The 16,190-nt window shown below is 40.9% G+C and overlaps 1 protein-coding gene and 1 non-coding gene across 5 annotated transcripts in view; one reads left to right on the forward strand and one right to left on the reverse strand.

Annotated features, from left to right (window-relative positions):
* Positions 1-16,190, forward strand: part of LOC131696745 (zinc finger protein 79-like) — a 42,159-nt gene that overhangs the window by 15,897 nt on the left and 10,072 nt on the right. Inside the window, exons 1-2 of one of the 4 annotated variants that reach the window (XM_059018654.1) lie at positions 4,628-4,689; positions 13,922-14,261. Coding sequence is in view for 1 of the 4 variants with exons in the window: in XM_059018649.1 (XP_058874632.1) it covers positions 13,922-13,953 (32 nt within the window). In the remaining 3 variants the exon portion in view is untranslated. Of the gene's footprint in view, positions 1-4,627; positions 4,690-13,921; positions 14,262-16,190 lie in introns of those variants that run through there. The other 3 variants (XM_059018649.1, XM_059018653.1, XM_059018655.1) reach the window with 3 other exon arrangements.
* Positions 5,946-6,027, reverse strand: trnal-cag (transfer RNA leucine (anticodon CAG)). Its single transcript has one exon. It is a non-coding gene; the product is annotated as a tRNA-Leu (tRNA).

A 16,190-nucleotide genomic window follows, 5' to 3' on the forward strand; every position in this document is an offset into this window, starting at 1 on the left:
TTATATTTAGAAAGGCAGTATTAGTTAACGCGCTTCCGTTCCCATATAATATAACAGAAGCAGCAATCGGTAACTATTTGCGGAATGTAATGCATGTACAAAAAAGACAATGTGCAAGCATTGCTGGGAATGGTCTTGATGTCAGTGTATTTTAAACATATTGCTTGATACTCTCTGATTAATATCCTGCCCTCCGCTTCTTTGGAAACTGTTCAATTATCCGTGTGTTTCTATTGCAACAATACTGTTAGAACGGAACCCTATAAAAAGGTACCACTGGATTTTGGAACAAGGTACGATGGTATCTGTGAAAGTACAATTGTATTGTATAATATATGTATCCTACACCATCAATGTACAATTCCCTGTGTTACAATAATGCAGTACAACCAGAATAATAATAATATTATAGCTACACTATAGAACCGTGGTATATTTTTATAGGGGTATAGCTTCACACAGTCTACATTTACTCAATCGTATTAGTTCAATTAAGAATAATGTGTGTCATTGTCATCTTATTTACAGTGTAAAATGGACATGCTTACATGTCTGTACAGGTTAGCCTAGGTATATGCAATCAAATACAGGAAGCTGAATTCAGGTAGTTTAGTCACTCATATTATTTGCATCCCAGTTTTTGTTCTGTCCTTTAAGCTGATATGCCAATTGATTTATCAGAGTTGAATGATGATCCCTTTGTTTCAGTCCCTTTGGTTATATCATGTTGACCTGCTTTTTGTCTGTGAGTATCCCACAAGGATCATCCCTTCTACAAGTGCATGTAACCTGGCCCAACATGGATCTGTGTGGCACATATGCCAATGGAGTTTGTATGTCATAGCTAAATATCCCTGTGCCATGAAATACAAACTGAAATTAGAATTTCAATGTAGATGTAAAATAAAAATACAGGCCTGCGTAAACCATTGTGCAATCAGTTTATAATATATATATATATATATATATATATATATATATATATATATATATATATATATATATATATATATATATATATATATATTCTATAACTGTTAATTTGCAGCATGCAGACAGTGAATTAGATATAGGGTATATTCACCCCTGCACCTGTTCACATAGATATACTAGCATGTGGATTAGTGTTGAGGGCTCTGGACTGTTGACAGGCGGGTTGAGGGTTCAAACCCAGGTCGGGCACTGCTGCTGTACCCTTGAGCCAGGTACTTCAGATTGCTCCAGTAAAATACCCAGCTCTATAAATGGTTACAAATGCAAGTCACTTTGAATAAAAGCATCAGCTAAAAAATTATATATAGCAATTTAAGTCCATATGTGAAACACACACACAATACAGCAATTTATCATGTAGTCACATAGAGGTGCTGATTAAATGGGTCTCTTTTAGCAAGGTGCAGTTGTATTGAAGTGAAAGCGGTTGCCTATAGGTACAGTTGGTGGCTAAAAGTGGAATTGAAGACAAACCAAACCTACCCTTAACCCCAACCCCTAAATAACAAGCTGTGATGCAAATACAAATCCAACTACAGCCTCGTATTAAAGATTAGAATCACTGAAGACATCTGTGATGTTTGTTTGTGTAGAAAGGGAGTGGTTTATCTGTTCTTATTAAAAGTGGAAGCTTGTTTGATTACATACAGATAGAATAGCAGTGTAGAATAGTGGTTAGGGCTCTGGACTCTTGACGGGAGGGTCGTGGGTTCAATCCCAGGTGGGGGACACTGCTGCTGTACCCTTGAGCAAGGTACTTTACCTAGATTGCTCCAGTGAAAACCCAACTGTATAAATGGATAATTGTATGTAAAAATAATATGATATCTTGTGTAACAATTGTAAGTTGCCCTGGATAAGAAAGAAATAATAATAATAGTACCAAGGAGTTCTGTAACCACTGGGGGTCTTAATTTATGATTTTTCATGTATATTAGGTTATAGTTTCTAGCATGGTGGTGGTTTGCACTGCTGCCTCATAGCTCCAGCGTGTTCATGTTGGTTTTCACCAGGCACATAAATTGTCAAAATCCCACATCAAGTATAATATACAGTGCCTTGCGAAAGTATTCGGCCCCCTTGAACTTTGCAACCTTTTGCCACATTTCAGGCTTCAAACATAAAGATATGAAACTGTAATTTTTTGTGAAGAATCAACAACAAGTGGGACACAATCATGAAGTGGAACGAAATTTATTGGATATTTCAAACTTTTTTAACAAATAAAAAACTGAAAAATTGGGCGTGCAAAATTATTCAGCCCCCTTAAGTTAATACTTTGTAGCGCCACCTTTTGCTGTGATTACAGCTGTCAGTTGCTTGGGGTATGTCTCTATCAGTTTTGCACATCGAGAGACTGAAATTTTTGCCCATTCCTCCTTGCAAAACAGCTCGAGCTCAGTGAGGTTGGATGGAGAGCATTTGTGAACAGCAGTTTTCAGTTCTTTCCACAGATTCTCAATTGGATTCAGGTCTGGACTTTGACTTGGCCATTCTAACACCTGGATATGTTTATTTGTGAACCATTCCATTGTAGATGTTGCTTTATGTTTTGGATCATTGTCTTGTTGGAAGACAAATCTCCGTCCCAGTCTCAGGTCTTCTGCAGACTCCATCAGGTTTTCTTCCAGAATGGTCCTGTATTTGGCTCCATCCATCTTCCCATCAATTTTAACCATCTTCCCTGTCCCTGCTGAAGAAAAGCAGGCCCAAACCATGATGCTGCCACCACCATGTTTGACAGTGGGGATGGTGTGTTCAGGGTGATGAGCTGTGTTGCTTTTACGCCAAACATAACGTTTTGCATTGTTGCCAAAAAGTTCGATTTTGGTTTCATCTGACCAGAGCACCTTCTTCCACGTGTTTGGTGTGTCTCCCAGGTGGCTTGTGGCAAACTGTAAACAACACTTTTTATGGATATCTTTAAGAAATGGCTTTCTTCTTGCCACTCTTCCATAAAGGCCAGATTTGTGCAGTATACGACTGATTGTTGTCCTATGGACAGAGTCTCCCACCTCAGCTGTAGATCTCTGCAGTTCATCCAGAGTGATCATGGGCCTCTTGGCTGCATCTCTGATCAGTCTTCTCCTTGTATGAGCTGAAAGTTTAGAGGGACGGCCAGGTCTTGGTAGATTTGCAGTGGTCTGATACTCCTTCCATTTCAATATTATCGCTTGCACAGTGCTCCTTGGGATGTTTAAAGCTTGGGAAATCTTTTTGTATCCAAATCCGGCTTTAAACTTCTCCACAACAGTATCTCGGACCTGCCTGGTGTGTTCCTTGTTCTTCATGATGCTCTCTGCGCTTTAAACGGACCTCTGAGACTATCACAGTGCAGGTGCATTTATACGGAGACTTGATTACACACAGGTGGATTCTATTTATCATCATTAGTCATTTAGGTCAACATTGGATCATTCAGAGATCCTCACTGAACTTCTGGAGAGAGTTTGCTGCACTGAAAATAAAGGGGCTGAATAATTTTGCACGCCCAATTTTTCAGTTTTTTTACTCTGAGCTCGAGCTGTTTTGCAAGGAAGAATGGGCAAAAATTTCAGTCTCTCGATGTGCAAAACTGATAGAGACATACCCCAAGCAACTTACAGCTGTAATCACAGCAAAAGGTGGCGCTACAAAGTATTAACTTAAGGGGGCTGAATAATTTTGCACGCCCAATTTTTCAGTTTTTTATTTGTTAAAAAAGTTTGAAATATCCAATAAATTTCGTTCCACTTCATGATTGTGTCCCACTTGTTGTTGATTCTTCACAAAAAATTACAGTTTCATATCTTTATGTTTGAAGCCTGAAATGTGGCAAAAGGTCGCAAAGTTCAAGGGGGCCGAATACTTTCGCAAGGCACTGTATACATTTAGTGATGCACAATTCTGCTCCTCTAGAGTCACAGTCAGTCCAGCAGGTGTGTGTAGCTGTCTGTAAATCTCCAACTGCTTAAGAGCAACTAAAAGGGTTGTCCAATTAAACAAATAATTCAAATCGGGTAATGAAGGCTTCTGGGGGATCGAAAAAATGAAACCCTTCTTGCCCCAGAGTTATGCAGCCCTGACAAAGTTGTTAACACAGGCATTCATTCACAGCTGTCTGAAGGGTTTTTTTTATTATTATTATTTCAAATCACTTATTTATGTTTTGATTGAAGTCCTGCTTTCCTGTCAAAAGTACGATGAAAACAAACAAGAAGATTAAAATTGCAAACAAAGAACTTTATTACAAATATATAGTGCAGTTTGGATGTAGTATTTACTTTTGGTTTCAAGTTAAACTATTGAAACTTTTTTTTTTATTTTCAATGAACTAGATTTGTCCCAGGTCTGTTGGGGAGTCACTCTGGCTCTTTCCTATATCTTCATACTGCATGCCACAGTCCTGTGAGCAGTACTCAGTGAAAGACTGGTCACTATAGAAGCCCCTGAGGATTCCTCTTTTACCACTACCTACTGAACAGGTGTAGCAGGACAGGGGGCCTGCAATCCTAAGTGCTTGTTTTATGGCAGGGACGGGGTTAAAAAGCCTCCCTGCCAAGCTAATTGTTTAATTTAATTGTTTAATTGTTAATTATCATCTGCTCCTGCCCTTTATTGATAATTAGAGCCAGGTGCAGTGTTTAAAAGGAGTGCAGCCAGTCTGCTCCAGGCTGCTGCTGTTGTGTGAAGAAGCCCGACTGAAGGTCGTAAAAGGTATTGTGAAAAAAAACCTACCTTTTGGTTTTTGTGTGTTGAGTTGCATTACATGTTAGGTAAACCGCTGAGCTGTCCTGCAAGTTAGACAGGGAGCTGCATGTGTGTAGTCAGTGCTCGTGAGAGCAGGGTTTTGTTTGTTTGTTTTCTGTTGTAATAAAACTGTGCCTAAGTGCTGAATATTCCAGTTCTCTTCTCTGGGTCACGTTTTTAAAGGTGCTTGAACCCGAACTACGGCTAAGCCTGGTTACACTGCGTAACCCGGTGGAGTGATTTTACATGTGGTGCTTCAATGCAGCCAATCAAAAATAAAACACTCCTTGTAATACAAAGCTTTTATATGAGTTTTAGCTGGAGTTATTCTTGGCTCACTCTGATAAGGCCAAGTCCCAGGCAGTAATTGTGCATGCTGCGCTTATTCTTTAAATAATTTACATAAAATACACAATGCAAATATTTGTAAATAGCATGTTTACACAGATAAACTGGAATACAAGTGTAGATAGCGTCTCGCTTTGTTTCAATTTGTCAACACTACTCAGTTTTAAAGATCGTTCATCTCCAGTACAATTATTCAGAAAACGTGGATTCGTAACTAAATCTACTACGGTGTTCCCCTTGTCTGGTGAAATAAAAAATAGAGACAGAATTAAATTCTGCATACTGAAATGTATTTTCCTCAGTAAGAGTCTGCGAATCTCAGTGTTTATTCGGAATATTAACACCCCGCCTCTGCTCACGAATGATTGGACAGTTGTCAGATCTTTCACTTTCCCATTGGCTACTCACTCGCCTTCAATTTTCATGCAGAATACCGTGAACGGCCTCTGCTTGCTTATGATTGGACAACTGCGTAAAACTTGGCAGATATTTGACTCTCCTTACAGTCGGTACCTGCACCTGAAACAGACGTTTATGTCCCACCCAGCTAACTCGCTTAAAGATCAGGATTTCAGAGAGATTACTGATTGTTCTTCATATCGCTTCGCTTCATTTCTTTTTAAAGAATGTTTATTTTGGCACTATTACAAATCCTGTGGTTTATGTAAAGAAGGAAAGTCATGGCCCCTACAGGGCTCGAACCCGCGACCTTGGCGTTATTAGCACTACGCGCTAACCGGCGACACACGCACAAAGCTTTTCTCATGTTAAACTGAACAATGACACATTCAAAGTAATGGAAAGGCATAATTAAACGCATTCAAATTACCAAGCATTCGGTGGATGTTTTAAGAAATAAATGAACAGAAAGGATTTGTGAGAAGTGGGATTTGAACCCACGCCTCCAGAGACACTGCGATCTGAACGCAGCGCCTTAGACCGCTCGGCCATCCTGACTCACACAGACGCGCTTTCTAAATACTGCAGTACTTATCCTGGCTCTTGGTTTAATCCTTCAGTTTGTACCGCATGGAGATAGAAGATCCCTTTGGATTCACATTGTGATAGTTTTTGATCGAGATTATCACCTCTGCCAGCTTGAAATATTTTTTGTATGCCACAGAATTTAAGATCTGAAGCTGAATGTTTGGCATCTACAAAATGTCTAGACAGTGGTGAATGAATATATTTTCTCCCAATGTAACTTTTATAGTCGCTCATTAATGCGCAATCGTAAGTATTTTTATCGTCGCGGTCAACTATCACACGGTAGAGCCCTCATCGCCGGCAACTCTCATAAATAGCACTGGTGTATACACACAGAAGCAGCTATGAGAAAGACATGAACCATTTCTTTATATTAAATATATTGGTTAATTGTGGGCTCTAGTTGTTAACGTCACTGAGTCCCTTGTCCCTGTGGATTGCAGCCACAATGTGGAAACATATAGAGAATGTATGGGAATGGCCAATGAACATTGATTTCTAATACTGGACCCTGTCTTAATACTGTATTACATTCCGAATATGAATATAGCGGAATTAACTGTAGATAATACTTAGAATACCAGATCCACATTTACCATTAAAAAGCAATGCATGTGATTTCTTTACCAGTCGTTCATTATTTTGTGTATCAGCCTCCACACAAAGCCGAGCGCAGTGCGGTATACTGTAATGATGCTGCAGTCAGTCTGCCCGGACTGCACCTGAACCATCTTAAAAACACGAAGCCTCCAATAAGCTCATTTGTAAAAGTTAGTAAAGAATGGCGCTATATAATCTAAGGAAGCTGAATGTGAACTCCTAGCTGGAGCAACGAGAGAGGGAGAGAGGGGGCGGGGCAGAGAAGGAGGCGGAGACGCTGCTAGGCAACCGGCTCCTGAACATTCCACTCCGCTGAGCAGAGACCGTTAGGATTTAAAAATGCCAAAGTTCCGAGCGGCGCGAGGCGCTGTGGTAACTTCAAGAAGATAAAATGAAAGACTCGATTAAAGTTTAATCAAATAAATACATTAATAACCATATGTAACAAAAATACGTTTTGGTAGCTCATACCTATTTAAATTACAAAATGCGACCCATTTTCGAAATTGATTTATATACTAACTGCCATATAAATCTAAATTTATATTTTAAACTGTTTGAGGGGCAGACTAGCATAGATTTCTAAAATCCATTAATGTTAAACTATAACGCCACATTATTTGGCACTCGGAGGAAACAGAAATGATTAATTTGTAAAGAATTAACTGTGACATTATTTAGATAAATACTCAGAATTATAGAGGTGTAGATTTATTTTATTAAAATATACCCACATGTATTTTTGTTTCATGTCATTTATTTATTTATGTATGTATTTAAAGTGTAACTGGCGCTTTCATTGTCCCCTCTTGCTGGTGCCACGGCTTGTCTCTGTATCTATTCTCTGATATTTGAGGGTTTGTTTATTACACACTGGCAGCTCAGCTCAATCGTATTGATGTTATTTTGTGGAAACAAATAAAACGTTCCTGACGTGCGCTAAAGTATAGGAGCCGTGCGGGTGATGTCATAGGTTGTCATGGCAGCGCCGATCATCACGGGAGGGGTTATCCGGGACAAACGCTTCCTTCGCTGGGTCGGAGAAACGCTGGAGTTCCGCTGGCTTCGCAATAAGGATCCCGAGGTATCCAACCCGAATATCTAAATCAATAGAGAGTGTATATAAACATAATATAACCCTAATGACTGCATTAATGAAGCAGTAACACACGACAGTGTGTGTGTGTGTTATCATGAGATAATATCACCACGCTTTGGGTGCGCTGTGAGGCTCTAGACCAGGGCTTCTCAAACTCGGTCCTGGGGACCCCCTGTGGCTCAGTTACTGAACTAGACCCTGAATTGAACTAATAATTTGCTTAATTAGACCTTTTTACTTGTTTTCAGCTCTTAAACAGTTGCAGTTACTTATCAAATGTTACGGCTAACTTGAAATATGCAAACTGTTCAAGAGCTGAAAACAAGGGGCTAATGAAGCACATCAGTTCAATTCAGGGTCTCGTTCAGTAATTGAGAGCTCGGTTGGAATGAAACCCTGAGTAAAATCAAGTACAAGATACAGTGAACAGTTATAATTAAGAGCAGTAGTTGGATACGGCAAGGTGTGGAGCAGTTCAGTAGGGTTACAGAGGCTGTCTGAACAGGGGTGTCTTGAGGAGGCGCTGGAAGGTGGTCTGGGACGGGGCAGTCCTGATATCCGTGGGCAGGGCGTGCCACCACTGAGGGGCGAGGGTGAAGGAGCGGCTCTGGAGGCGGCGGAGCAGAGGGGGGTACAGCGAGTCTGCCGGTGATGGGGGAGCGGAGGGGGGTACAGCGAGTCTGCCGGTGATGGCGGAGCGGAGGGGGTACAGCGAGTCTGCCGGTGATGGGGGAGCGGAGGGGGTACAGCTAGTCTGCCGGTGATGGGGGAGCGGAGGGGGTACAGCGAGTCTGCCGGTGATGGGGGAGCGGAGGGGGGTACAGCTAGTCTGCCGGTGATGGGGGAGCGGAGGGGGTACAGCGAGTCTGCCGGTGATGGGGGAGCGGAGGGGGTACAGCGAGTCTGCCGGTGATGGGGGAGCGGAGGGGGTACAGCGAGTCTGCCGGTGATAGGGGAGCGGAGGGGGTACAGCGAGTCTGCCGGTGATGGGGGAGCGGAGGGGGTACAGCGAGTCTGCCGGTGATGGGGGAGCGGAGGGGGGTACAGCTGATCTGCTGGAGGAGCGATCGTGGCGAAAAAAAAACAGGACAACATAACTCCGCTATAAAATAATCATTTATCTTAAAAACCATGGCTGCACAAACGTTCGTTTCAACGGCACAAACTGCCGCAATCGAATGAGACAAGTTTGGACCAATCCAATTACTGTAAGGGGCTGAGTGACGTCACGCCCCTAAAAAAATAGTTGTTAGTATCTTAAAAACTATAGCGGCACAAACTGGGAGAACAAATGATATGACTCAACGTGTGTGCTGTTTGGAGGGGAAGGGGGGCAACTTGACGGAGCTTTTGAAAGACACGGACGGGCGCACATGATTTATTCAGCGCTGCTGAAGATACACCCCGTGTTCAGTATTTAGTTTATGACTCTTTTTGAAAGCATTCTTTGGCAGTGGGGGAGTTTGTGAAAAGAAACCAAGTAAACACCGAGACTGGCTTAGGACCCCCTCTGTAAATTCAATTTCTGTTCATTTCATACACAGAATGATATGACCCACTCTGACGATACAATAGCACATATAAGCAAATATGTACTGTACATTTGAACTGCTCTTCGTCAAACTCGCTCTTACTTATAGTCTACTGTATTCTTTACTTTGCTCTTAAATCTGATCTTATTGTACCTTCAGAACTGCTATTACCTGTATTATGATATTCTGTAATGTGATATTTTATAACGCGATACTTTGTACTGTGATATTTTATAACAATTGCAAGTCGCCCTGGATAAGAGCGTCTTCTAAGAAGTAAATAAATAATAAGATTGTTTTACAAAATGCCAAAAACAGGCCTGTTTGCTGCCACGCCCCTTTCCTAGCAGCAAAGGATTTAATCACCTTCCGCATCACTAAACAAAAGAAAGTGTCGAGTACCAGTCAGCAGTCTCACACACGGGGCTTCAGCCCACAGTCTGTTATTTAAAATATTATTGATAAATCGAAGGAAAAAACAACCAAGATGTACCCCAACAAAAATAATTTACTAATGTAATAAACGAGTCGGTGCTTTTGTTAAAGTAATCCTTGTGACTGAAACATTTCTGGATCAGCCTTCTCTTTTGAAAGTTCATTTCGTCTAATGTTGCTCCACTTGAAAGCACTTACTGTTATTAAAACAACAACAAACATCAATATAAAGTAAGTGGAATTCAAAAGGAAATGTTCTAGCTTTGGATTTAAGAAAAAGAAAACATGTTTGGATACTGGCTGATAAAGCTACCCAAAGAAACGCAGCCTACTTACTATGAAAAAAGGAAGGTGAATGCCCTTTTTGAAGTAGCCTGAGTAATAAAAACGTGTTGATGTTTTTGTTGTTGCTGTATTTTATATATATATATATATATATATATATATATATATATATATATATATATATATATATATATATATATATATATATATATATATATATAGTGTGTGTGTGTGTGTGTGTGTGTGTGTGTGTATATATATATATAATGGCTTCTGGTTTTCAGTGTTTTATCCCGACTTTTCTACTGTCCTTTAAGAATTCAATTGATACCTGTAAAGCTATCGGTGTGTTTCCCTCACAACTGAGAAACGTGTTAATAGTAGACTTGATTTCATTTACGGCTTTTTTTCCTGTGAAACAACTAAAATGGCTTTTAAATGGGCCAAGCCTTCATTTTTGATTTACAAGCAGACTGTGCAAACAAGATCGCACCATGTTAATAAGAGACTCATATTTATTAACCCTATAAATGAATAATAAAGTAGGATGCTGGACACACTTCATTACAATCGTTCTTGTTACTGTATTTACAATAAGAAACAGGAGTCGCTTCTGCTTTGAAATGAAAAAGTAAGACTTCCGATTTAAGACTTTAAAAGACCATTTAGTTCAATTAAATAAATTTTACTATTAACACGTTTCTCAGTTGTGACTTAGATACAGGAAAGCCTTCACAGCTATCAATTGATTTTTTACAGGAGAGTAGAAAAGTCAAGAAACACAGAAATGCAGCCCTAATTATACAGGGTGATTAGAAAGCAAGTTTACAACATCAACGCACCGTATCTCACAAACGCGAGGGCACAGGAAGGTGAAATTGCATATGGATAAGGGAACCATGGAGAGGCAAATCCCACAATTTTTCACGAGGGGGCGCCACTGACCTACCTCTGATAATCACAAGTGTTCAATATGTGCTTCTCCATGCTGCAGAATGAATTGCATTTGTGCTCCACGAACATTACAACAGCATTACACATCTCCTCAGGGATCTTTTCCCTTCCTCGTTTCTCCCACGCTGCTCTGCTCCCTCCACTGCCTCCCTGTTGCAGCTCACATCCAATTCAAAACTCTTATACTCGCCTATCGCTGTCTTGATCTTTCTGCTCCCTCTCCTCTCCAGACTATCATTTCTCTACACCCCCTCTCGCCCCCTCTGCTCCCCCATCACCGGCAGACTCGCTGTACCCCCTCCGCTCCCCCATCACCGGCAGACTCGCTGTACCCCCCTCCGCTCCCCCATCACCGGCAGACTCGCTGTACCCCCTCCGCTCCCCCATCACCGGCAGACTAGCTGTACCCCCCTCCGCTCCCCCATCACCAGCAGACTCGCTGTACCCCCCTCCGCTCCCCCATCACCAGCAGACTCGCTGTACCCCCTCCGCTCCCCCATCACCAGCAGACTCGCTGTACCCCCTCCGCTCCCCCATCACCGGAAGACTCGCTGTACCCTCTCTGCGCCCCCGCCTCCAGAGCCGCTCCTTCACCCTCGCCCCTCAGTGGTGGCACGCCCTGCCCACGGATATCAGGACTGCCCCGTCCCAGACCACCTTCCAGCGCCTCCTCAAGACACCCCTGTTCAGACAGCCTCTGTAACCCTCCTGAACTGCTCCACACCTTGCCGTATCCAACTACTGCTCTTAATTATAACTGTCCACTGTATCTTGTACTTGATTTTACTCGTATAGATTCCATATTCATGTTTTTGGTAACTGCTCTTATTTGAAATGCTTCTTATCCATTCACTGTATTCACTACTTGCTCTCAATGGATTTTGCTCTTATAAGAAAATATTGTCACTAGAAGTTTAACTGCTCTTAGTGGAAATCACTCTCAAGCGCAATTATTTACTGGGTGTGCTTTTTTTCTCTTATTTGAATTTGATCCTTTGTGCTACTGACTTTATTGATTTGAACTGCCCTTGTCTGTAATGTGATATTTTGTAATGATTGTAAGTTGCCTGGATAAGGGCGTCTGCTAAGAAATAAATAATAATAATAATAATAATAGACACCCCCCTGCTAATCACTACTGATTGATTGTGTTCACTGTTAAATGAAACCAACACCCTGCAAGTTTCTACTTGTTTGTGTGTTTTGTGCGACAGGGAGGGAGCAAGTAGATTTTTCTAGCATGTTGTTCCTTGAACAAGATTTGTTTTTTCAAAAATAACACACCCCTGTTCTTCACTGAGTATTTCTAGTGACCGATGAGTATCCTGTTAGTTACTGATTCTCCTCGGATACAGAGCTGATGGGTATCCTGTTAGTTACTGATTCTCCTTGGATACAGAGCTGATGGGTATCCTGTTAGTTACTGATTCTCCTCGGATACAGAGCTGATGAGTATCCTGTTAGTTACTGATTCTCCTCGGAAACAGAGCTGATGAGTATCCTGTTAGTTACTGATTCTCCTTGGATACAGAGCTGATGAGTGTCCTGTTAGTTACTGATTCTCCTTGGATACAGAGCTGATGAGTGTCCTGTTAGTTACTGATTCTCCTTGGATACAGAGCTGATGAGTATCCTGTTAGTTACTGATTCTCCTTGGATACAGAGCTGATGAGTATCCTGTTAGTTACTGATTCTCCTTGGATACAGAGCTGATGAGTGTCCTGTTAGTTACTGATTCTCCTTGGATACAGAGCTGATGAGTATCCTGTTAGTTACTGATTCTCCTTGGATACAGAGCTGATGAGTATCCTGTTAGTTACTGATTCTCCTCGGAAACAGAGCTGATGAGTATCCTGTTAGTTACTGATTCTCCTCGGATACAGAGCTGATGAGTATCCTGTTAGTTACTGACTCTCCTTGGATACAGAGCTGATGAGTATCCTGTTAGTTACTGACTCTCCTTGGATACAGAGCTGATGAGTATCCTGTTAGTTACTGACTCTCCTTGGATATAGAACTGATTTTGAATTCTCTCTCTCTCTCTCTCTCTCTCTCTCTCTCTCTCTCTCTCTCTCTCTCTCATATAAAGAATATTATATCAACCCAGTTTAGTCTAATAAACCCAGTGTTTTATCTTGTTTTACTGCAGTGGTGATGAGCTTAATTTGAAGAGAAGTCTCACTCTGCTGCCACCTTAACATGTGGGTCCAGTTATGCTTTAAACAACCTGCATGCATATTGAAATTACAATATCCACTGATTTCTACTGAAGATCAATGCAATTGAATTCCTGCCACACTAGAGGACTTAGAAAATGGATGAGATTAGAAATCATTGTGTGAGTTTATAATATACAAAATAAAACAGAACAGCACAGAAATCTGATAGCGGTGTTATTGATATCCGAGAATAAACTGGATTGGTGGACTGCACTGAAAATAATAAAAGGAAACATTCTGCCATCTACTGGACACTTTCATTAACTGATTTTCTGTATGAACTGGTTTCTCCTTAACATGTTTGAAATCATGTTTAAATATACTTTCAATGAAGTGGATCTGTGTTTCCTTCACTAGTTTTTATTCTGCTGGTATCATTTTAAACACTGAGGGAGACCTCAATTCCAAACTCGTGCTGTGGAGCATCACACAGGGTTTTTAATATTCCTGCGTGAAAGAAACATGTTTTTATTTTGCTACAGGATATCTGGTGCTACACGAGTTATAATAAATACCAGTTTACAAGACTTGCTTTCAGATAGTGCTGCACTTCCTTGATCACCTGGGGGGTGAAATTGTCCCCTCCTCTTGAACGGCTTCTTTCACAGTATCTTAAACTGTGTTCTTGTAATCTCATAGTGCTGTATACATCTGTGTAAGTGAAACAAAGCAAATATATGAATTATACAAAACAACCTGTTCTCCTTGAACTAAACTAACACACTGTAACACATTTTCAGATTTGGAGTGGCTGGTAACGGCTCTCACCTGAAGAGAAGAAAGGACGCATTCACTGCAGCTCACCCATCAGAGGAAAGCGCTAACGAGTCCCTCTGGAAGAGAACAAAGAGAGGCTAACACCGGACAGCGGACACCCGGGGAGGGGCTGACGTGTGGGGGGCGTGGTCTTGTACCTGGAACTGAGAGAGAGGGGGTTAAATCTGCAGTGAGGACTAGTCTAGTCACACAGATTACCTGTCGCTGTTAGTTTGAGCTGCCTGTTTACCCTGGAGAGAAGAACCGAGACGATCAGAGCGAGTGACTAGAGCCGTGCTGCAGATCCCACTGACAATACCTGAAGTACGCTTCTCTTTTTATTCATCTTCTAAATCAGCTTCATACTCGCCTTATATTGTCTGATTGGAACTGATTGTGTCAAAATAGTCAACGTGTTACTTGGCAGGATTGTAACTGTTTGTGATGCTTTGGTTATTGTTGTTATCGTTATTATTAATATAAGTCTTTAATGTATTAATAGTTACAGTAAATATGACACAGATTTCGCTAGATCTTCGTGGCATGTAACGTTTGTCTATTAGCAGTTTTAATTCTGACTCGGGTTCACTTAACAGAATAATTCTACAGGTTTCACAGTTAGCAGTGCTGCGAGTAAACTCTTTATATCTGGAGCCTGCAGGCTCCTATTTTTCTATATGGTCGCCTATTGCATTTCCGGTAATTTAAATAACTGCATACAAACGCATGCATTTTGTTATTCCAGGCTTTTAGGTGTCCTGCTAATCAAACACATTGAGTGTACAAGCGGCTACAATAGGGCAGTGATACGAGCTTATTCTCAACCAAACCATTCAATGTAGGAGAGGGGGGAGTGCTACACACAGAGTTAATAATGACGCTGCTTTAATCATGTGTGTATGAAACTGGGTATGAGAATGTTTGTTTGTTTGTTTGTTTGTTTCTTTCTTTCTTTCTTTCTTTCTTTCATATAAACTGCTGTAAGTCTCGTGTCTTGCATATCCTATTGCTTTACAATAATACCGGTTGTCTGAGTTTGTAATGAATTGGTGCTCTTGTTATCCCTTTCAAATACGGGAACTAATGTAGAGTGAAACTGGTTCAGCTGAATGGATGGGGGCAGGGCCGCGCAACGATTTTTGTCGCCCTAGGCAAACAAAATTATTTATTTCTGTTTTAAAATGGAACATTTGCCTGCAAAAAAATCTTTATTTGAACCCACAACCTTCAGTTTACAAGCGTATTGTGGTAACTGTCAGTGCTATACTATTGGTTGAGACAAACAGTATTTTTGAAAGATTGTCAGCCAGCTGAAAATTCTCTAGACTTTGTTATATTTCGAGCCAGTTGGTTTCCTGTGAGTGTAACACTCATTGTGGTCCCCATTTGCACAAGGAGGTACAGTTTCCGCTGTCTATACTGGTTGATGAGAGTAATGCTATTTGTGGTCCCCGCTGGACAAAAAAGGAACCTGATTTCTGAGAATTAGCAATGCTGAAGGATAGCCTAATATTTGATAAAAGTGAAACATAAATAAATACATTAATATGAAAATTAATAAATGAATACATAGACATGTATGTGTTTTTATTTATTTGTCACTATCATATAAACAATGACATTTAATACTGTATGAAGCGAAAATAAATATTCAACCGTTCTTGTTCAATTTGTAATAAAGGTCATCATGCTTTCATATATTTTATCTTCTAAATATATTGTAACAACCCGGGCAATTGCTTTGTTGCAGGACTTGCTGTCTATTCAGTTTGTCTTGCATGTATTATAAGGGGAGTGGGTCGGGTCACGGTGTTAGTGAATGGGGAGAATGTGTGTTGTTGTTCACAAGGGTTGCAGAGCATTTGAGAATTCAACACTTCTCCCTGAGTTGGGGTTGCCACCTGTCCGGGTTTGACTGGACGGTCTGGGAACTGGCATCTGTGTCCGTGTGGCAGGAACTAACAAGCCCGGACGTCCTGAGGTCCGTTTTTTTAAGTGAAACACATAAACACCAACCATCCTATAATATTATCTTGACATACATTAGTTGCTTAAGCGATTTCCACTGTCTTATTTAGAAAAAATTACCGTTTAGTACTGACCTGTACATTCTACTTTGTCCCCAGCATTTGAATAATACTGAAGACAATGAACAGAACCACGTGATGTAAACAATCCAAGTGAGAGGTTGCAGTCACGTGACCCCAGCAGGCTACATGCTGTCGGTATTTTGCAGCCACAGAGTATTCTTAT

This window comes from Acipenser ruthenus, unplaced genomic scaffold (assembly GCF_902713425.1).
Source record: "Acipenser ruthenus unplaced genomic scaffold, fAciRut3.2 maternal haplotype, whole genome shotgun sequence".
Taxonomy (NCBI): Eukaryota; Metazoa; Chordata; class Actinopteri; order Acipenseriformes; family Acipenseridae; genus Acipenser; species Acipenser ruthenus.